Source organism: Lithobates pipiens, unplaced genomic scaffold, assembly GCF_037356315.1.
Source record: "Lithobates pipiens isolate NorthernLeopardFrog02 unplaced genomic scaffold, aLitPip1_a1.2 Scaffold_19, whole genome shotgun sequence".
In the NCBI taxonomy this organism is placed as follows: domain Eukaryota; kingdom Metazoa; phylum Chordata; class Amphibia; order Anura; family Ranidae; genus Lithobates; species Lithobates pipiens.
The window spans coordinates 62,319,097-62,343,612 of NW_027507764.1; the positions used below are offsets into that span (position 1 = coordinate 62,319,097).

The window sequence follows — 24,516 nt, forward strand, 5'->3', positions numbered from 1 at the left end:
CAAATTCTAATAGTTTTAGAATCCGAATAGTTTTCGAATTCAAATTGTTTTCGAATCAGATTAGAATTTCCAAAGCACATACAATAGAATAGGGATAAAAAAAGAATAGAATAAAATAAAAAGAATATAACCTGAAATTCTAATTTTGAATAGAATAAATTCAAAAAGAACAGAAAACAATAGAATAGAACAGAATAAAAAAAAATAGAATAGAATAGAAAGAATATAACCATTTCCTTTCCCAAAATTCTAATAGAATAAATAAATAAGTACATTTGAAATAGAATAGAATAGAAAATAAAAGAATAGAATAGAATAAAAAGAATAGAAAATAAAAAAAATATAGCCATCTTTTGAAATTCTAACTTCGAATAGAATAAATTTGAATAGAATATAAAAGAATAGACTAGAATAGAAAATAAATAAAATATTGGAATAAAATAGAATAAACAATAGAAAAGAATAGAAAGAATATAACAATATAACTGTTTTCCAAAATTCAAATTTTCGAATAGAATCAATTTCAATAGAAAAGAATGGAATATAATAGAAAAGATAAGAATAGAATAGGAAAAACAATAGAATGGAAAGAATATAACCATCTTCTAAATTTGATTTTGAATGGAATTAGATTCAATTGGAAACTAATTCTGAAAACAAATTAAACAAATTAAAAATTTAAAACTAAACATTATTTATGTAAATACCAAATCGAAATGAAACTAAACACATTTTTTCATTCTGCACACGTCTAAGTATCACCGTTCCCCAAAAAGTGTCTGTCAGTGTTAGAATGTCCATTGCAACATAGTTAGTAGACATTAACTTTTGCGCAAACCAATCAATCAAAACTTATTGGGATTTTTTTTACATAAAAACATGTAGCAGAATACGTATTGGCCTAAATTGATAAACACTTTTTTTTAATATTATTATTGGATGTTTTATAACAGAGTAAAAAAAATTATTTATTTTTTTAAATTGTCTGTCTTTTTTTGTTTATAGCACATATAAAAAAAAAGCCCAGAGGTGATCAAATACCACCAAAAGAAAGCTCTATTTGTGGGAAAAAATTGACATAAATTGTATTTGGGTACAGTGTCGCACGACCACGCAATTATCAGTTAAAGTAATGCAGTGCTATATCGCAAAAAATGGCCTGGTTGTGGGGGGGTTAATCTTATGGACATCAAGTGGTTAAAAAAGTGTCATACACAGTGAGGTAAAAGCATGATCTGGAAGCAGGCTGAGGTCAGTACCAGGGAAGCAGGCAGAGCAAGGTCCAGTAGCAGGCCAAGGTCAGTACGAGGAAAGCAGACAGAGAATAGTCAGGGGTAAGCCAAGGTCAGTATCTGGAATCAACAGAGCAAGGTCAGGAACAAGCCAGGTCAGCAAAGGAAAATCAATCAGCAAACAGGAACAAGGATCAAGGGGAAGCTGAAGTACATCCAGTGATTAGCACACACCAGCATCTCCTTTAAATAGGCAGCTTGTGCAGATGAACGTGCATGCCGATACACTGAGTCACACACAAATGTACCTACATGTCAGTGCACGCAGGATACTAGCCTGAGCTCGACCTGTGTGCTGGTACATGTTCACGAGCATTAGATGCATGAGAATGAGCATTAGCTGTATACGTTTCCTGACACCAGTGTGTCATTGGAGACAGAGTGGTTTTAAGAGTCGTAGCACAACAGAGGATCCATTGTCATCACCATCAATAGCTCCTGTGGGGGCGTAAGAACTACATAAGCTTCTTGAAACATCTGTATTTCTGTGAGTAAGAGGGGAATGAGGGGCTAATGTAAAGGCAACAGCTATACATTGAATGTTTACCTCTGTGTATCTGCTACCTATAGGCACAGGTCTACTGGGCCTTCCGCTAAATTCTGGCAGAAAAAGACGCTAATTTGGGGGCTGCTACTATGCTAGAATATGATTGTGCTCAGTTCAGTTGTTTTGGTATAAAGTGGACCTGAATTAAAAAGTTAAGATTTTCTTTTATTTAACAAACCACAGAAAAGTTAATTAGATCTAAGCGATACCATGAAATATGGACTTTTTCTCTTGAAGGTCTCTTGAAACATAACAGTCCTTTGCCCTGGCACTCCAGTGCCCTGAGCCTCATAGCTGTATATCTGCAGTGTGAGATCATCTAAAGCAGGGGTCTCCAGACTGTCTAAACAAAAGGGCCAGTTTACTGTCCCTCAGACTGTAGAAGGACCTGACTGTGACCAATGGGAGAAGAAAATGCCAATGGGAGTAGACAGTGACTCGGGCTTGGTGGTCAATGGGAGTAATAAAATGACATAGCTCCTATGGTCAATAGGATGAGGAATAAAGCCCCATAATTGGTATTACCTGGAGGAATAGTGCCGCATTACTAGTGTCAGTGTGAGAAATAGTGCTCAATAATTAATATTAGTGGGAGGACTTATGCTCCATTGTTGGTGTCACTGAAAAGGAAAAATGGGCCTTTGTTGGTGTCTGTGGAAGGAATAGTATCCCATTGTTGGTGTCTGTGGAAGGAATAGTATCCCATTGTTGGTGTCTGTGGAAGGAATAGTATCCCATTGTTGGTGTCTGTGGAAGGAATAGTATCCCATTGTTGGTGTCTGTGGAAGGAATAGTATCCCATTGTTGGTGTCTGTGGAAGGAATAGTATCCCATTGTTGGTGTCTGTGGAAGGGAAAATACCCCTTTGTTGGTGTCAGTGGGAGGAATAATGTCCTGCTGTTGGTGTCAGTGGAAGAAATGGTTTCTTATTGTTGGTGTAAGTGGAAAAATGGCTCCTGATTTTTGGTGTCAGTGGGAGGAATAAAACCTCATATCAGTGGTAGAAAGAGTGCCCCAAGGACCAAATAAAGGCAAGCAAAGGGCTGCAGCCACCATACAGGCCACAGATTAGAGACCACTAATCTAAAGTACTGCTGTGTTTAACTGCAAATTGCACCCGAATTGAAGATGTCATTACTGTGATACTCACTGTACTTGATGGAGAGAAAGTGGCAGTGCAAGTATCTCCCTGCTTGTAGTTCCTGCAGCTCTAATGCTAATTCCTAGTCCTTACCATTAATTAGGGGTAGCTCTTATATGAGGGAGTAAAGCTCTTTTTTAATAAGATGGCCACGTCCACAAAAAGACAGTGTAGAAGAAGACACGTTAGGTCAGTAATCGGGGAAAAGATCAGCTGTAAGGACATTATAGACAATACTGGTGATCAGCCCTTTTTTTTACACAGCTTCAGGCCCTCTTTAAATACGGATTCAATGTAAGGGTCATGCAGATATATAGAACTTTTCAGTGTCTTATGTTAAATAGTTATATTAAAAAGTAGGCAGAAGTTCTGTGGCAGTGGTAGTTTCCTTCAAATGACCACACACACTCACACACACACACACACACACTCACACTCACACTGATAGTTTTGGGTTCCAGGCAGGTTTGCGGGAAGCCATAGATCAGACTGAACTGGGCTGAGGTTGATATAAGTTAATTCAGTGTTCCTGTATAGACGGTAAACTATCACATTTTGGAGCTCACAGTTTTATTGACTTTGCATTGAGTTTTAGCATGTTGGCTTTTAGTGCAATCTCATGTAAGTCAGCCATCACCAGCACCCTAATTAGCTGTTCAGAAATAGCTGCTGGACTTATATTAGGCTGTCTGACAGTTCTCCAGAGGTTCAACGCATGCAGGACCTTGTCTGGTAGTTGCAGAGATCTGAAATATAAATGCACAGTCATTACCAAGTGTGGACAGTGCTGAGGTTGTATTGGTGTTTCTCTAGCAAATGAATGTATTATGACCTGGCTAATCATGATATATCATGTAGTGTATATGTACATGCAAAAAAAAAAGAAATTGGTTCTAGTTTTGGTGAGAGTTCTTCTCTCTCCTCACTTCTGGGTCTCGTTGGCTTTGCTGGGGCACCGGGAGCCATTGGCTCTCAGTGATGTCAATCAAAGCCAGTGACAAGGGGGCAGGGCCGAGTCCCACTGTCTGTGTCAATGGACGCAGAAGAGGGACTCAGGTGTGAGCACGCACAAGTGCCCCCATGGGAATTGGCCTCTTATGGGGGCGCACTGGCCAAAGAGGAGGGGCCAGGAGTGGCGGCGGGAGACATTATACAGTTTTCTTATTCAATTTCCTTTAGATTTACCTTCAACTATGCAGTGCAAGGTGAGTATTTATATTTATGACAAGTAGTAGCGCCAATCAAACAAAAACTATATACACACACATACACACAGTATCTCACAAAAGTGAGTACACCCCTCACATTTTTGTAAATATTTAATTGTATCTTTTCATGTGACAACACTGAAGAAATGACACTTTGCTACAATGTAAAGTAGTGAGTGTACAGCTTGTATGACAGTGCAAATTTGCTTTCACCTCAAAATAACTCAACACACAGCCATAGAGCTTCACAGGTTGCCACTAGAGTCCTCTTCCACTCCTCCATAATGACATCACAGAGCTGGTGGATGTTGGAGACCTTGCGCTCCTCCACCTTACATATGAGGTTGCCCCACAGATGCTCAATAGGGTTTAGGTCTGGAGACATGCTTGGACAGTCCATCACCTTTATCCTCAGCTTCTTTAGTAAAGCAGTGGTTGTCTTGGAGGTTTGTTTGGGGTCGTTATGTTGGAATACTGCCCTGCGGCCCAGTCTCCGAAGGGGGGGGATCATGCTCTGCTTCAGTATGTCACAGTACATGTTGGCATTCATGGTTTCCTCAATGAACTGTATCTCCCCAGTGCCGGCAGCACCCATGCAGCCCCAGACCATGACACTCCCACCACCATGCTTGACTATAGGCAAGACACACTTGTCTTTGTACTCCTCACCTGGTTGCCCCCACACACGCTTGCCACCATCTGAACCAAATAAGTTTATCTTGGTCTCATCAGACCACACGACATGGTTCCAGTAATCCATGTCCTTAGTCTGCCTGTCTTCAGCAAACTGTTTGCGGGTTATCTTGTGCATCATCTTTAGAAGAGGCTTCCATCTGGGATGACAGCCATGCAGACCAATCTGATGCAATGTGTGGTGTTTGGTCTGAGCACTGATAGGCTGACCCCCCACCCTTTCAACTTCTGCAGCAATGCTGGCAGCACTCATACGTTTATTTTCCAAAGACAACCTCTGGATATGACGCTGAGCGCGTGCAATCAACTTCTTTGGTCGACCATGGCGTGGCCTGTTCTGAGTGGAACCTGTCCTGTTAAAATGCTGTATGGTCTTGGCCACCGTGCTGCAACTCAGTTTCAGGGTCTTAGCAATCTTCTTATAGCCTAGGCCATCTTTATGTACAGCAACAATTCTTTTTTCAGATCCTCAGAGAGTTCTTTGCCCTAAGGTGTCATGTTGAACTTCCAGTGACCAGTATTAGAGAGTGAGAGCGATAACACCAAATTTAACACACCTGCTCCCCATTCACACCTGAGACCTTGTAACACTGACGAGTCACATGACACCGGGGAGGGGAAATGGTTAATTGGGCCCAATTTGGACATTTTCATTTAGGGGTGTACTCACTTTTGTTGCCAGCGGTTTAGACATTAATGGTTGTGTGCTGAATTATTTTGAGGGGACAGAAAATTTACTCTGTTATACAAGCTGTACATTCACTACTTTACATTGTAGCAAAGTGTCATTTCTTCAGTGTTGTCACATGAAAAAATGTAATAAATATATATATATATATGCTTCCTGATGACACATGTTTATTGCTAAATGTATTGAGGCTGCACATCTGCCTATGCTGACGTCATAATCAGGTTTCTGGTTCCTGCCTCTGGTGTATTGGAACGTACGCCACATCCTGGAGAGACAGCGATCGCACATTTTAAGCTGTACATATTGGTGCTGACTTACAGCACCTCTAAATGTAAGTGCGCATTTTTATTGGTTTCCGGAATTTAATTTTTAATAAACATACTGCACGATGATGTTTATTATGCTTCTCCCGAGCTTTATTGTTGGATCAATGTAAGGAGATAACTCTGGGGTTAGGAGCCACTACTTCCAGTAGTTAGAATTTTTGGGAGGTGCATTTAATATAGATATTTGGTGAGTTTGCATTTCATTTTGTGGTGGAGCATGGTTTAAAGAAAAAAAAATCTTTTAGCTTCCATCTTTCAATCTCGGTGATTGGACTGTTCTGTGAAGATTTCTGTCACTTTTTAAGGAACCTCTACAATACGGACTGTTGGATTCATATTGATAACTACAGATTGTTTGATTTATGCTGATTACCACATTATTTATTTAAAGCGGTGTTCCGTCCCCCCCAAAAAAAAAAAAGCCAGCAGCTACACATACTGCAGCTGCTGGCTTTTAACAATAGGACACTTACCTGTCCTGGACTCCAGCGATTTTGGCACCGCAGCTGATGTTTCCATTAGCTGTAGGGTGCTGCCGCCGCCATTGTGGTTAAGGGTACCTGGCAGTGTAGCCTTATGGCTTCTCGCCGGGAACCCTACTGTGCATGCAGGAGGCCCTGCTCCTCTCTCCTACTGGATTGGCGACAGGGGGAGGAGGAGGGAGCCCTGCGGTGATGTCATGGGCCGCGGCATGATCTCCTGGAAGTGGGAACAGGATACCTGTCAAAGACAGGTGTCCTGTCCCCCCTCGAAAGGTGCCAATTGTGAAACCGGGGGGGAGAGGAGACAAATTAGAGGCAGTTCCACTTTTGAATGGAACTCCGCTTTAATATTGTTTTTTGTGTTTGAGTTAGCACCATACCTTGATTTCATATGTAGTGCAAGGGCCTGCCTGATTGCATACACATTGAAAGGGTTTAGGTTTGACCTCATATTATATGGTTTTGGTAAATCTAAAGGAAAATTGTACAAGAATATTGTATAATGTATGGACAGCCTTAGATTAAAATATACTGAAGGTGGTTCCAGTGGCGACACATGATAGATGTCTGGGGTATATTTATGTGCAAAACTGTAGTTCTTGAAATATAAGAAACTTTAGTTTTTTGTAGAAATGCAAACTAGAAAATAAAAATGATACAACAAATTCACTGAAGGGATAAGATAATGTATTAGTTAATTTCTTACTTGTTCTTTAATATTGCTTTGGCATCTTCACTTCGAAGCTGAAGTTTGGTGCACAGAAATGTAAAGTCATCTGTAAAAAGACTGCTTGAAACTAGCTTAAAAATCTTCTGCATAATCCTTTCTACAATGAAGAAAATATACAGATATTAAACAGCATCTCCAGGCAAACAATTAAAATCAATCAGTGAACTCCTAATGCAATTGTTGTTATACCACAACTAAGCTAAAAACTGAAACACCATTCAATTTACCTTCAAATTTACCTTCAAATTTAGGGCTTAAATTACAAAACAACCAGAAGGACACACCAGCTTCGTGCATTACCTTTAAGTATTATTTATTTGTAAAAAAACACATGTGGTTATTCTCACAAATGAACTATAATTACAGACTCCTCAACTCCATAGGACACCAACCACTTCAATCCAGAACACATTCAGTAACCGGACCTGGATGACACTCCATGGCAAGGATAATAGCTTACATGTTTCAAGGCTTATACCCTCTTCCTCAGAGCTCTGAATAAGGGGGTATATCCCTCGAAACACATAAGCTCTTGTTTCTGCCATGAAGTGTCACCCAGGATTGTCACATACACTTGTCATCAGTTCATTACACTTTAGTGGTGAAGTGGTGTTTTTCTATTTGTTTGGATCACATTTAGGGCTACTGTAAATAATTGCTCATAAACAATGTCCACAATACCATTATTTTAAACCAGCGGTGCCCAACCAGTGGACTGGGGGCTGGGATGGCGGGTTGGCATGCCCAGATCGTGGGTTGCCGACAGGCCATCGCAGAGCATCATGATGTGAATGAAGCCAGCGGTAGAGGAAGCAAGCGGCTGCAGAACAGAGCCGCATAAGACGATGCTTCCTGTATAGCACCACCTCCTGTGACAGGCGGAGTGATACTAAATGTACTCTGCCTGGGGCAGCAACAGCCGGGGAAATTTGAATGGAAGACTGATGGATTTTACTTCCTCTTTTGCTCCCTGCAAATTAAAAGCATAATGGGTTAGTATGCATCGCATACAAGCCCATTATGTGACACTTACCTGCAAACAAATCCATCGCTGTCCCCTGTGCAGGCTGCATCCATCTACCCCCCTCTTACTTCCGGGGGCCGGCTCTATGACTGGCTGGAGCCGCGTGACTTCACTCCCACGCATGTGCGCCGGAGCCATCAGTAATGGCACACGCTGGGGGAAGAAACGGCACGGAGGTAGTGCGCCGATTACATCATCGGCGCACTACAAGTGAAATATCTGCTAAATGGCGCACGTTTAGGAGATATTTCCACTACCTATAGGTAAACCTTATTCTAGGCTTACCTATAGTTAAAAGTTACTAGGGAAGGTTTACAACCACTTTAAAGGTCAGTTTATATTATAAAATCACAGTATATATGGGCATATCTGTTCTGCAGTGGTTACTAGGCTGCTTTCAAACTGATCCGCAGGCACAGTGCGGTGCACCTGTGGGTTCCTGCACTGAGCCATACACTTCTGTTTTTATGCCAAAGTGCAGCTTACCTGCAGGAAAGCACTGCATTGCACCCGCAGTGTGGGTAAACCGCAGAGCAGCAGTGAGAAAGCAGCCTTAGGCCCCCTTCACACAATCGGTCTGACCAAATCGGACCCTCCATTCACCTCTATGGAGTGGCTGATGTAAACGGACTTGTGTCTGTTTACACCGATCTACCTCCAATCCGATCCACTAAAAAAACAGAAGGGGATCCGTCCCCTTTCATCTGGGTGGATCGGAGGGCCCATAGAGTAGATCGGGCTGTGTCTGTGTCGCTTTGTATATGCAGGATGGACACGAAACATGTCATCCACACGCTCCACTCATTATGGCGTGCGACTGGTTACCAAGTCCCTTAATTGGCCCTCGCTCCTCAAAAGGTTGGACATCCCTGCTTTGAACAAAACAAAATAGAATACCACATATTTATAAAACACAGCCATGTGAATTGCACTCCGCTGTCTATGGGAGTACTTCTCAATTTTCTGTGGATGTTGGATATGTAAACTGCATAAAAGATTCTTATATCTTGGAGACTTTATTCTTGATATAAGTAAAATACACATTTTTTCCCAGTGGAAAGTAATGGGTAGTCTTTACTACATGATGTTCTTGTGGCCCTATGTTCATGTTTCTGCTCACCTTCCCTGATGTCAGTAGCCTGTAAGTAGCACCCGATAGGATAGAGCTGTCTCCCTTCACACACAAGACGTGGAGGTCTCACCATCGGATTTTTATCAAGATCAATTATATGCAGTTTCTTCAGGCGGTGGATGTCTACAGGCAATGAAGTTAGCTTGTTACCTATAAAGGATGATTTATTTATATTGTCATAACTGCACTGTGAGTTGGAAACAGAAGTAGAGGATGCAAATAAGAACAGCTAAGAGGTGCAGCGTTACAATATTATAATATCCACACATGACGGGAGTGCTTCTCCGTGATCAGTACCCCCCAACGTCCAACCCAAGCACTTACATGCATCTGGTAAATGAAAAAATAAGGGGTGTGCTACAAAATAAATCTTATTTATAATGATTAAGAGCAAAAAATAAAAACTTTATTATTATTTAGTTTAAAAAAATATAACCTTTATTATTTAATAAGTATGCACATTTATGATCAATTAAAAGTGTGTATATTCCCTAATAATATACACCTCTTATTTGTTACATTTTGGTCTAATGAACCAAATATTTAACCATAAAATAATTGGTGGTTAAACAGACTATTGAAGGTGTTTTTTAGGCCTGGTTCACACCTACCCATTTTTTAGTGAATTTTTAGTTTTGCAGAAACACACTACAGTTCATTTAACATGGTTTCCTATGGATGTAGTTCACATCTGTACATTTTATGGAAAGGGCCAGGGTTTTTTTTTTTTTTCTTGTTTTTGGTTCCATAGACTTCAGTGGTTTAAAGACGTGTATTGAAAAATGCAAAATGCACCTGCAATATGCAAACTGCAACCTGCACAAGTGTGAATCGGGCCTAAGGCTGGATTCACACCTATGCAGTTTTAGTGCTTTTTGCAGATTTGCAGTAGAGAACGTGTTCCATAGGAAACAATGTTAAATAAACTGTAGTGAAAATCTGCAAAATGTAAAAAGTACTAAAAATGCATAGGTGTGATCCAACCTAAGGCCTGATTTACACTTATGCATTTTTAGTGCTTTTTGTATTTTGCAGATTTGCACTACAGAACGTGTTCCATAGGAAACCATGGTCAATGGACTGTAGTGCAAATCTGCAAAATGCAAAAAGCACTAAAACTGCATAGGTGTGAATCCAGCCTAATATCTGCCCAAAGTGCATAAAATAAATTTAGTAAGATGATTTAGTAACCTAAATTAAATGTATTATTATTATTTCCATTTTTTATTATTATTATTACTATTATTAATAATACATGAAATACATTTGGTACCCTAAATCAAATGTATTATTGTTATAAAATCAAATATATTATTATTTTTATTATTAATAAGTGAAATACATTTAGTAACCTGTGCTGCAAAAATACCAGTGTGCAGAGTTACCGATTAATTCTGTGGACTACAGATCACGCCCCCCCCCCCCCCCCCCCTCATGTTATGGAGTGAGTAATTTTCTGTAGACCTGACACATTTTCTATCCTAGGGTGACCAGATTGCTCCTGCTTAGATACAGTAAGTGCTGCGACCCTAGGACAGTAAGTTTGCTACTGGCAGGGTAAAAAAAAAAAAAGTACCGTCATAAAAATAAAGGAGAAAAAAAATAATATGCCCACCACTTCTAAGGAGTGGCATGCTGAAATCAATTCCATTTTTATTCTTTGGTTTAGATAGACTTTAAGGGCTTTTACATATATGTGAATTGAATTCAGTTTTCACTGCAGCCAATTCGCATGACATGTGAGTATGACCGGCTCTCAATGGAGCCAGTTCACACATGTCCGGGGTGACCGCAGTGCGAATTACAAAAGGATCCTGTGCATTATTTCGATCCGGTTCAGGTGAGAATTCAGGCAGTACCACTACTATTCCTTTATTTTGGATTTTGGAATTTACAAATGCAGAAATTTAGAGATAAAAGGTTTAGTGATGGAAAACACTTTTTGATAAATAAAGTGAATTTTATAAACATCTGTATAGATCAGACCAAAATAAGGGACACATGAGGAGGAATGAGGGACAGAGGGACATTGCTCCAAATCAGGGACAGTCTCTCGAAATCAGGGACTGTTGGGAGCTATGGAAATCGCACCTGGACTGGTGAACAGGAATGCACCGGATTCCAGGCTGGAAACTGCAGCTGCACATATGTGAACCTGAGAGAGAGAATATTGAGATTCTGCATTCTTTGCATTCATGGCTGTTTCTGTATGAGGGTAATAAATAGGTACATAGTTGTAAACAATCACGGGTCTATGATGACAGTTTAGCCCTGGTTGGTCAACTTGTTACCCTTCAAGAAATGACCTTCCAGTTCTCTGCCAGTAATTTGGAAGACCCATGAGGAGCCAAAGCTATAAAGAGATCACAGGTGTGCCGGTACGTACCGCTCAGGTTTATGTGTTGCAGATCCTTCATATCAGCTATGGATGCAGGAAGGCAAGAGAGCTGATTGTTGGCTGCAGATACATGCGTCAGACTTTTCATTTCTCCAATGTTGTTTGGAATTAATTTTAAATCGTTTTCTGAGATGTCAAGACTCTTGAGGTTTCTCAGTTTACATAGATCATCTGGGAGCTCTGCCATCTAAAAAAAAAAAAAACACACACATTTAGAGGATATAATGCATAAACCATATCTCCCAACGGTCCCTGATTTCGAGGGACTGACCCTGATTTGGAGCAATGTCCCTCTGTCCCTCATTCCTCCTCACTTGTCCCTCATTTTGGTCTGATCTATATAATTGTATATAATTAAATTCACTTTTTATCTTTCAAAAAGTGTTTCCCAGTGCTAAACCTTTTATCCAATTTCTTAAATGCTAGATTTGTAAATTTCAAAATCAGTATAAAGGAATAGTTTTAGTAAAAAAAAAGCACTTGTGGGTTAACTAATCTTTTTTTTTTTACGTATAATACTCCTTTAAGGGGGAGTGGCAGGGGGTGGGTCCTATGCCTACATATATTTGCTAATAGGTGTCCCTCATTCCCATCTCAAAAAGTTGGGAGGTATGCCTAAAAATATATTGCATATTAAGATAAATGTGTAAAATTCATGCAGTATTACACTATTACAATGCCAGACTTTACATCAGGGGTCTCCACAGTATGGCCCCCCCCCCCCCCCCCGGCCAAATCTGGCCCACTGCAAGATTTTGTCTACTGTATGATGATAAGGGGAAATTCTGATGGAAACTCTGATGTGAGGTGGGACTCTTATGGGGACCCTGATGTAATGGGCAACTCTTATGCAACGGGGGACGTTGGTGGATACCCTTAGGTGCGTTTGGGGCCGTGCACCCACACTTGCACAGATGTCACATTGGGAGCAGCAGGTATGTTTGTGCACCTGTGCCCCACCATGCAGGTAAACACGACCATCACATGAGCCATGGAGTCATACTCCACAGGTGAATGAGGCCTAATATTTACACAAACTTGCCAGATGGCACAGGTTGGTGACCACACTTTTCTCTATTGCAGTTAAGGAATACAGATCCCTTCCTAGTGTTGCCACCTCATCCCTTTAAAACCGAACACATATTATTTACACAGGATCTGTGGCTAATTAAGGTGGTAATTAAACCCACTTGGTGCCTTATCTGCGTTAAATTGGCCTCATGACCTGTGTAATTCATATGTGTTCGGTATAAAGGGTATAAAGGGATGAGGTGGCAACCCTATCACTTCCACAAATCCAGTCTGTGTTTTGACAATACAGAAGCAGGCGCAGACTGATGAGGTCATATCCCTCTTCTCCTGTCAGCACACGCCATGTCAGCTCAGGTTCATATAATTGGACACTGATTGGCTTCTTGTGGTGCCGCTACCTTTTTTTCTGAATGCTGCTGTACAGGGATTGCTCAAATAAGGGCAGATTCTGATACTTGGTCTAGGTTCTCACTAGCGCTGCTGCATAATCATGCATTTTTCTAGTGCTTTTTTTGGCATTTTTGATACATTTTCATACTTCGTTTGTTGTTTTGTCTAAGGAGGAGATTGGTTATTCACCCATTTCTGAGTGCCCAAACACATATATGTGACATCTAGAAAGTGGGCTTCATTTCTAGGCATCGCATATATTCGCTTCTAAGTTTGTGATGGAAGTGCGCCTGGTTGCATGCTCCCAGCACTGAGACCAAGCTATTACCGTCAGCCCTGGGTCTCGCTCTAACGAATGGGAGCTGGGAGAACCATTTGAAAGAAGTATAAACAATAGTCGACGTTTTGCAGAAAAAAAACAGCTGCTAGCACTAACGGTAAAATATGCCCAAACCTTAGTAAACAATAGTGGGAGAACCAGTTACCGATCATGGGATCACTGTGATTGGCCAATCACACTGCAAGGGTGGCTCCATAGGATGCTACAAGAGAAAGGAGCCACCCAGAAACAGGAAACCTGTAGCAGTGGTCTTGGCTTCAGATGAACCATTTGCTAAAGAATTTTATATATATATATATATATATATATATAAAATGGAAATGTTTTATAGCAGAAAGTAAAAAAAATATAAGATTTTTCATAATTCTCTGGATTTTTTTGTTTATAACGAGGTGATCAAATACCACCAAAAGAAAGCTCTATTTGTGGGGAAAATTACATAAATTTTATTTGGGTACAATGTTGTATTACTGCACAATTGTCACTTAAAGTAACGCAGTGCTGTATCGCAAAAAGTGGCCTGGTCATGTAGGGGGTAAATCTTCTGGAGGTCAAGTAGTTCAGTAAATGACTAACCACTTACGGACCGGCCGCCGCAGTTTTACGGCGGCTGTTTGAAGGAGGATATCGTTATGGCAGCAGCTAGCTGCCATAACCCCGGTATCCCCTTCTTCAGCGGGTGGTCCGCTACAAGATAAAAGTGGTCCCTGTGGCGTATTCTCCACAAGATCACTTTTATTGGTGGTGGGAGAGGGGCCCCCCCTCCCGCCGTGATCCGGTGCCTTCCGACACTTACTGGAGCTGTCGGCAGTGGCGGAGGTGATCACGTCCTTCCAGTAGCCGTGCATGGAGATGGCCCTCACCCGTCTCCATATAATTGCTGGGCGGAAGCGACGTCAAAACATCCCTTCTGCACATAGCTCTTTGCATTTTAGTGTAAATATGAGATCTGAGGACTTTTTGACCTCAGATCTCTTATTTAAGGGGACCTGTCATGTTTTTTTTCTATTACAAGGGATGTTTACATTCCTTGTAATAGGAATAAAAGTGACAGTTTTTTTTGCCGCATATGAAAACGGTGTTCAAACCACACATGTGAGGTATTGCAACGATCGGTAGAGCAAGAGCAATAATTCTAGCCCTAGACCTCCTCTGTAATGCAAAACATGCAACCTGTAGAATTTTTTAAACAACGCCTATGAAGATTTTTAAGGGTAAACGTTGGTTGCCATTCCACGAGCAGGCGCAATTTTGAAGCATGACATGTTGGGTATCAATTTACTCGGCGTAACATTATCTTTCACAATATAAAAAAAATTGGGATAACTTTATTCAAAAAAGTGAATTTTTATCAAAAAAAGTGTGCTTGTAAGACCGCTGCGCAAATACGGTGTGAAAAAATTATATTGCAACGACCGCCATTTTATTCTCTAGGGTGTTAGGAAAACAATATATAATGTTTGGGGGTTCTAAGTAATTTTCTAGAAAAAAAAACAGTTTTAAACAGTAAAATCTCAAAACGAGGCTGGTCCTTAAGTGGTTAAATCTGCTGAAAGTGCTTAAAACTGAGGGTTTAATATCACTTTAAATGGTGATATCTGCCTATAGTTCAGGTTTGATAACTAAGATACTCAGATCTCCTTTGTATATGATTTATTGTTTGCTAAAAATCTAAGCTGATATTCTGAATTCACTTTAACAGACAGACCTTGCCGGAACTCTTTGGTGTACAGTACTGGTTGAGTAGCTATAGTCCATAGATATTGTCCACAGTCGAATACAGCCTTTCTCTGCCTTTTTACCACAGAGGAGCTCTTTTAAATCATTTTTGGGTCCCAGAGGACCCCTGAAAAACACAATTCATTGGGCTTCAGTGGGAAAAATGCTCCCCATCCAGTGGTGTTGAGAATGCCACCCTTACAGACACCTAAAAAGTCCACTGATGTCATAATGCTGGCTCTGCCAAGTGGCATTGGCCCTGGAACTATACAAGTAGCATCAGATGGGAGTTCAAAGTTCAAAGAACCCCTAGCAACCTCTGAAAGATCCCTGTGGTTTCACAGAACCCTGGTTGAGAATGGTTTGTTTAAAGTATACAGTTTCAACAGGTTCCACAGAAGCCATGGTTTTCATAAACTCCACTGATGATGGTCTACAAGCCTGAAACAGCTGTATTCAATTTGTATTCAATTTGTACTATACATATCTGGTTCTGGGTGTACAGTTAGCCGAGGGAGCATAAAATAATAATTTTCATGGCTGTGCCCTAAAATGAGGCATAAAACCATTTTTTTTTAATACGTGATGGAATGAAACTGGTAAAGGACTATGGTTTGTACTGCTGCATTTATTAAATGCAGCAAATGCTTGCATCCCGCTGTGTTGGAAGCAGTCCACTGCGCCATCCTCTTGTGGTTCACCAGGGTCAACGAGACTCACCAATGGTGACACTGCTAGCCTCAGCCAACAATAGGGAAGAACGCTGTAACAAAACGTGGTATTACTGAATGGAGTTCATGTGTGGCGTATAGAGACCTTATGGGCTCACATGCTTAAGTCCTACTCTGTTTCTACCCACCCCCCTGGGGTATTTGAGACTAAATGATTACCAAGCAGTTGCTCGGATAATGCACAGTTCCCTGGCTCCGTCCCACCTTTCCTTACTTTCTTCCTCCTGTGCTCCCTTCTTTTCTCCCCCCATAAGAGTTTTGTTTTTTCTTTGTTTTTCTTACCCTCTTCTTACTTTTTTGGTTGTGACCCTGTTTTAGGCAGACCTGTTTTTTTTCCGTATATGCAGGGGCAGTCTCCCTCTTTTAGACTTATGGGTCTTTTGACCGAGGGCCTCAAGTGAATGTTACTTTACCAATATGGCATTTGAAATAAATGAAAGTGGTTGTAAAGGCACAAGGTTTTCTACCTTCGTGCATTCTAAAAACCTTCTGTGTGCAACAGCCCCCCAGCCCCCCTAATACTTATCTGAGCCCCCTCTTGATCTAGCAATGTCTACGAGAACCTTGGCTTTCTGGGTACTCGCACTCCTGATTGGCTTTTGGTAGCAGCGGGACCGATTGCCTCCCGCTGCTGTCAATCACAGCCAGTAAGCCAATCAGGAGACGGAGGGGAAGGGCCAAGCCGCGGCTCCATGTGTGAATGGACACACAGAGCTGTGAATTGGGAGCGCTCCTGCTTGGGTGCCCCCACAGCAAGCAGCTTACGATGGGGGAACCTAGCAGGAGTAAGGGGCCAGAAGCGCTGGCGTGGGACCGGAGGAGAAGAGGGTCTGGGCTGATCTGTGCAAAAACCATTGCACAGAGTAGGTAAGTATAACATGTTTGTTATATATATATATATATATATATATATATATATATATATATATATGTATATATATATATATATATATATATATATATATATGAGGGTTTAGTAACACTTTAATGATGTGCTCCTGGTTTTATGACTTAAAGTTTTGCTTGACAGCTGAGCGGAGATACCATCGATTTTTGCCAAGAAAAGGTTATATGCATTTGCGTTTCCCAATACTTGTTATGTCAATACCTACTGAGATACTGCCCATCTCACTCTACAAAGCTATATTTTTTTATAGTCAGGTATATAAAACATGAATGCTTGGGCCAGTGAGCAAAGATTAGCAAATATTTGATTACCTTTGTTCCCTTCTCTTGCTTGATATTCAGTGTTTCCAATGACAGAACAGAGCAAACCTCAACAGGAAAAGCTCTAAAACGATTGTTCGAGAGGTCCAGCTCCATCAATGTTTGTAGCCAACTGATTTGTTCTGGCAAAAACTGAATCTCATTGTCCGACAGGTTTAGTCTCTTGAGACTCTTTAAAGTGCAGAGTTCAAGAGGAAAACGTGTAAACTTATTACACTGGAGAAGAAGATCAGTCAAAGAATCCATCTCAGACACGTTTGGTGGGACTTCACAAAGTTCATTCCTGCTCAGATCTAAGTAAATTAGATTGTTAAGTGTGCACAAGTAAACTGAGAAAGTACTTAATTTGTTTCCACTCATCTCTAAGCGTTTCAGCTGCCTGTTGTAAACAATGGTCTCGGGTATGTTATGAATTTCATTTTTATTAAGGTTCAAATGTAGAAGTGATATCATGGATGACAACGCTTGTGGAACCTCCGTCAGCTTGTTACCACTCAGATCCAGCTGGCTGATTTGTAAACAATTTTTCAATTCGATTGGAACATAAATAAGCTGATTTTCAGCCCAGGAAATCGATGAAAGACTTTTAAGGTGAGACAGTTGCTCTGGTAAAACTGCCAATGCGTTTTGGTCAACCAGAAGTTTCTTTAGGTTTTTTAGCTTGTGAATATTTCCCGGAAGAGCACACATATGGTTGCCACTTAAATTTAAATTTTCTATACTATGACAGTTGCAGATGCTCTCTGTGATGAACTGAAGCAAATTATTAGAAATAGAAAAAACTTTGAGATGTTGCAGTTGCTTGATTTTGTCCGATAATCTGGTTATACGGTTGTTATCAAGGATAAGTTCTTCCAAGCTGGTCAAGTTGTAAAGTTGTACAGGTAAAAATGTGAGCTGGTTATTACTCAGTGACAGTTCACGAAGGGCTTTCAGGTCACCAATTTCTTTTGGCAAACTTTTGATCTGGTTTCCACCTAAACACAGCTTGACCAACTGCAGGAGCCTGAAGATGGACTTGGGCAAGCTAGACATCCGATTGCCATCTAAATTTAGCACATGTAGGTTTTTAAGATTGACGACTGACTCGGGCAATGTTTTTAGGGAATTCCCACTAAGTCCCAAGATCTGAAGCGTTGCAAGGTCTCCAATACACGTAGGTAATTGTGTGAGATGGTTATTGTTGGCAAATAGTTGTCTGATGTGTTGGAGGTTTGAAATGTTATCTGGTAGAGATGTAATTTGGTTACGGTTTATGTTTAAAGCCTGTAGTTGTGAAAGATGGCCTAGTTCAGAAGGCAGACATTGCAACCTGTTTCCTTCAATGGATAATTTCTCAAGATGTAGGAGAAGCTTTACATTTTGAGGCACGTGCTGGATCAGATTGTTGTCCAACTGCAGAGACTTTAAGGTTGGGCATTTAAAAATGTCTGCAGGAATTTCATTTAGCTGCTTACTGTTAAAATTGACAGTCGTAACATTGTCCGCCTCTGGTGACATTGTTGCTTTCAAATCTGTAGATGACAGTAAATATAGACAGTTTACATAGACCAAACTTGCATGCTAAATCTACAAATCTATACTGTATAGTCACTAGACATGTGCATTCGTTTTCGTCCGAATGCATCTTCGTCCAAATTTCAGGTATTTTCGTTTTCATTTTGAAAAACGATAACGAAAGTGCTATAACGAAAGATCCGACATAAATAAATGCTTTATTTTTGTTTTCGTTGTTACAACAGTTCGATATAGAATAGGAGATTTGACGTGACTCTGACAATAACAATCTGTGTCTATAGAACCTGTGGTCGAATGTGCCTAACCTTACCTCTATTAGTGCAAGATTATATAGAGAAAAGATTTGACAGAGAGAAAATATTCGACATAGAGAGAAAAGATTCGACAGAGAGAAAAGATTCTGGAATTGGGTGGAGGAAGTAAAATAAAAATAATGATGATGATGAATGTTATTGGCTGATTGTAACCAAAGAGGAGGAGCAGTAAAATAGCTAGAACTAAGTACACACGTACAGCAAACTTACTTTCACTTACGATTGCTAGCAGAGAGAGACACACACACACTGAATCATTTCAGAAGACAGACAATCTTAGCTGGTCCGTTTGAATTGTCACTTGTCAGAGAACCCGAATTATTATTAAGCATAAGCACAGCAGCAGAACAATAGTGAAGCAAGCTACAGTTCAACTTAACTTTTTCATAATAATCTGCTGCTATTGTGTTAGTGGGAGAACCTTATAGTGATACTAGTGTTTCTGCTGTGTTGTTGTGATAGCCTCAGAGGCTGCCTGTGTTGTGGGGGAGATTTATTATTATAGAATCTTGTTACCTGTCTGATCAGTGATCGCTATCACCAGTCCACCAGTTTCTGTTTGAACGAGTGTATAATATATATATACAGAAACACTTGTAGATGGCTCAGGAACGTCCTCCAATGCCTCCATGTCGCTCTCACAATGGGTTGCCGCCATATTCGTTATTATCAGTCATTCACTATCTGACACCTGACACTGTGAGACTTAGACCATTCATTCAACATGAACGGCGGAGATTCGACAAAGCAACGAAAAACACACACGTTTATAATAATATTCGACGGAGCATCAAAACTGTACGACGCTGCAATCTTACATTTCTGGAGATAAATGCTCCGCCTATAGGCTATATAGAGTTTAGCAGCCCCGTTAAATCTTCTTTATACATTTGACAGACACCATAAGCCTTCAAAGACAGATTGGAACGTAATTCATGTGGATTTTCGGACAAATGCAATTTTTGAACGAAAAACAAAATAAATAAAAACGAATTTCGGGAGTAACTAAATAAATTTCTTTTTCGGACGAAAACGAAATTCCGAAACAAAATATTTCACTTTGTACATGTCTAATAGTCACAAACCCTAGAGAAGAACTGTGTTAGAGTCCATATTGCAGTCTCAGTGTTATTTTAGAGGTTTGTGTAGAAGAGATCCATTTGGGTGAAAGCCATCAGTGGGGCAGTTTCTGGGAGGGGACCAGCTGCTGCTGTCTGTGGCTGAAAAAAAAAAGTTTATCTGGATGTGACATCATCAGTGTGTGGCCTTCTGTCTATTGCAGTGACAGTACTGGGAGCAAGGATGAGCTATTTGGCCAACACCTGGCACGTACCCATTCAGTGCAATGTGATGCGATGGGGGTTGATTTAATAAAGGCAAATAGGCTGTTTACTTTGTAAAGGAAGTTGCACTGTGCATGGAGTTTTCCACAAAGCTTACTAGATATGATGCAGTTTCCCTTTGCAAAAAATACCCAATTATGTGCAAGAAAAATTAAGAAAAAATGCATTTTGCTTGCACGTGATTGTGATAGAATTCAGCAAAGCTCCACTTCATTCACTAAGCTCTAGAAATTAATTCCTTGCAAAGTGCAACTTCCCTTGCAAAGTGAACAGTCTTTTTGTCTTTAGTAAATCAACCACAATGTCTTTATAAATGGTTCTAAGCGCCCTTAACCCTCCCCACTGCTCCTCCCCAACCTTCTCCCGTTGCTCCTTCCTTGCTCTTAGCCGGTAAGAGTATTAAGCACAAGTTTAATCTAATAATTTGATTTGCTTGATTCTTTGTATCCCTTTGAAAAGGTTTAGCTTGGTACTGGATATATTGTGGCATGAGTAATCTAATCACCAGCATTTGAAGCAATTGAAGCCTTACTTACAACATGATGCTGAATTATTACTCACATTACCATGTTGGCACAAAGTGAGCTATTCAATGTTATAAGGGAAAGAACAAGAAAACATGGGAACCACTAAGTGGAACTTTAATCAGAAAATTAAGTCCTGCTAGATCACTTCAGGCTGGTCCCTTTTGCAAATATAGGTATGTAAAGCATTAAAAAGAAGTGTCTATACTGTTTACCTACTTTCTGACCAGCTGACCAACCTGCCGCATTATACTGCGGCAGGTTGGCTCCCCTGCGCGAATCGCTGTAGTTGTACGGCGGCCGTTTTAAGGGCTATAGCAGGCATGAGCAGCGCGACGCCGGAGCCGATACACATGGCTGGTGGCCGCGATGTGCATTAAAAAGAAGTGTCTATACTGTTTACCTACTTTCCGACCAGCCGCCATCATTATACTGCGGCAGGTTGGCACCCCTACGCGAATCGCCGTAGCTGTACAGCGGCTGTTTTAAGGTCTATAACAGTCGTGCGCAGCGCGACGCCGGAGCCGATACACATGGCTGGTGGCTGCAATGGCTGCGGTCGAGCCACGATCACTCCTCAGAGAGCCATAATGGTGATCTGTCAATGTACACAGACAGATCCCCATTCTGTCTGGGAAGTAGAGAGAGATCTGCTGTTCCTATTGATCAGGAACAGCGATCTCTCTCTACTTCCAGGCAGTCCACTCCCCCCCCCCCACAGTTAGAAACACCTCCCTAGGACACACTTAACCGCTTGATCACCCCCTAGTGTTAACCCCTTCCCTGCCAGTAACATTTATACAATAATCAGTGGCTATTTGTAGCTCTGATCGTGTAAAAAATAAAGTGTCTAATCTGTCCTCCGTAATGTTGTAGTCCCGCTAAAAATCGCTGATCACCGCCATTACTAGTAAAAAAAAAAAAATGCTGTAAATATATCCCCTATTTTGTAGATGCAATAACTTTTGCGCAAACCAATCAATATACACTTATTGCACACTATGCGTTTTTTTGTGTGTTTTGCATTTAACTGAAAGGTACTACAGTCCGTTTGACATGGTTTCCTATAGGACACATTCACATCTATGCGTTTTTCAGCTGCTGTGTATTTGGAAAGGATCAGGGACTTTTTTTTTCCCCGCAGCAGGTTGCGTTTTGAGTGTAATAGACTTCAATGGACCATCACTACAAACACAAGTGTTGCGATTTTAATGCAGTTTGATGCATTTTGCTGCGAAATGGAAAACCCACTAATAAATGCATAGGTGTGAACCGAGCCTTATACTAACCCTCGCCATTACCACTTAACCCTAGGCCTAACATATGCCTTAGGACACATAAAGGTTCCTGCACGACTTTGATGCTACTTGAGTGCCAGAGAGTGTAAAGTCGCATCAAAGTCACACTTTTAATGATCAGAACTGTCATACTGTCCTATTAGCAAAAGAAATGCATCAAAAGTGCATGTTCAAAAATTCTAAATGCATTGGAAAATGTGCCAGAAAACGCATCAACCGCAACCTGCATAGATGTGAACCTAGCCTAAATGTAAATGCATGACATCCAGTTACATCTGTCTAAAGAGAAATAGGAATCTGTTTAAAAAAATAAAACTGACAAACTCAGATGTAGGCAGTTGTAAGCAGATGATCCTCCATGTACATCTGTCCACCTATAGACATACATTGTGGTTCATTCTGAAAAACTGAGACCGATCCAAACTGAATGCCCATATGCAATGGTCCTCAGGGACATACAGATTTGATAACTGAAGCGAATGAACATCTATTAGTCCCATTTGTCACACTTTGACTAGATGTAACATTAAGGCCTGCCATACACAGATCCTACTGAACTGTTAATGGGCAGGCTGAATGTACCAAGTTGATCGGTCGATCTATTAATTAGGGTACAACCAGCCTGCTGGATTGTGCTGCGATTATCGCTAGCAGCTGCTATAGCAGCTAACTATTATCACTATCTTCTCCCCCGCCAGGAGAAGACAATGGCCCGGCAGGAAGGATTCCTGTATCAACACTGTCTGTGTTGATGGGGGAATCTAGCAAATCTCTTTCCTGCAACCTGTGGTTGCAGGAAAGAAATTCATTGTGTGTATGGTTGGCTTAACCAGACACCGCTAAGCTGAGAGAAAGCACCACTCAAACTGAAATCCCCCGATATTGGGGATATATTTCCTTAAAGCAGAGTCATATCCATCTGACTGTTGGCTCCATGATATTTGTCATCAATGCAGGCGGTGGCCTCCACTTCTAGCATCACGATATTTGCACAAACTGCGCATGCGCGACATCTGGAGGTTAACCCAAAAAATTATAATTCAGATCCTGGTCCCTTAAAGCAGATTAAACAGCACAGTGCTTGTGCTGTGTAATCTGCCCCCCTCTAAACTGTGAAAAAACCCTGCCTGAACCTGCCACTTCCTGTATCCCCTCTTGGTACTGACCACGAAAATCAGGGCTGCTGAGCCCTGACCACCGTGGTCAGAGTGCCTCCCTCCATCATACAAAGCTGTCCTTTCTGCTCTCCCCATCACCCCCACTTTCCTGCCGGTCAGCTCCCTCTGTGTCTCTGCCCATCCCGCTAAACAAACAAAAAAACAAAAAAAGGACCTACAATGGTCACTGCCAGCCCCTCTATTAGAGCCTGGCATACCACACTATTTAAGTCATTTCTAAAAACGAGCGCTGTAAATACCTATTTAGAGCTATCTTCAGGCCGATCGCGTGACTCGTGGCAGCTTTACGGCTCTGAGACAGGGCTTCTGCGGCAGGCCATGTGATCTCCCTGGCTGATGTCAGAGGGAGATCTCGGCCCTTCCCCGCAGAAGACCTGTAAAGTGGCCGCAAGTCACGTGACCGGCCCGAAGATATCACTAAATAGGTATTTACAACGCTCGTTTTTAGAAATGACTTGCATAGTGTGGTATGCCAGGCTCTAATAGAGGGGCTGGCAGTATTTTCTAAATTTGACTTAACAAGTACTTTAATAAAACAAAAAATACTACATTTACTACATAAACCGGAATATATGCAATAAGCTGCGACGATCGCGAGTATGAAAAAAAAAAGTCTGGAACTCGGCTTTAAGCTATTACTGAGGCACAACAGAAAGTCTACATGACAATACACCCGGTTGCTATGGGGAAAGAAATGGGATTAGCTGTCATACTGCCTACTTACCAGAGCTGTTCAGGAGAAGCAGGCTGAAGAATCCTGAGACTTGAAGTTGATTGGAATCCCTATTGAACTGACAGAACATTGAGGGGGGGTCTGTGAGCAGAACTTCACTAAACCAAAGTTCACATTTCTCTCCTCAGGAGCTCCTTCTAAGCCCCAGCTGACTGCAGCAGTGATTGCAAGCACCAAGAGCAGACATGTTGCTATGGAGATGTACATAAACACTCACTGAAGGAAATGTAGGGACTTAGTTACACTGGATGTGGTCAACTGTTTACTTTTGCTATTTCTCAGTAGAGGCCATTCTTGTACTCCAAACATGTCTATTCAGTCTCTACCCTGAGCTGACCATTGTAAAGTGACAGCTCAGATGATTCATTCATGACAACAAGACTGTGTGTACAATAGATATGCAGAGAGCAGAGGAGGCCTTATGTAGGGCCTGTCCTTAAGCTGCCTCTTCTGGTATGCCAGTAAAGTGTATTCACTTGAAATCTTTCCATGGCAACCCATTGCA

General features: G+C 41.1%; 1 protein-coding gene across 1 annotated transcript; it reads right to left on the reverse strand.

Moving 5' to 3' along the window:
- Positions 1-291: 291 nt before the first annotated feature.
- On the reverse strand, positions 292-24,235 carry LRRD1 (leucine rich repeats and death domain containing 1). The gene is made up of 6 exons (XM_077490799.1): positions 24,003-24,235; positions 17,095-18,617; positions 11,653-11,851; positions 9,255-9,416; positions 7,087-7,207; positions 292-3,726 (listed from the first exon to the last, which is right to left on the reverse strand). Exons 1-6 carry the CDS (start codon positions 24,079-24,081, stop codon positions 3,543-3,545), a joined length of 2,268 nt encoding a protein of 755 aa, XP_077346925.1. The 5' UTR covers positions 24,082-24,235; the 3' UTR covers positions 292-3,542.
- Between the last annotated feature and the right edge of the window lie 281 nt (positions 24,236-24,516).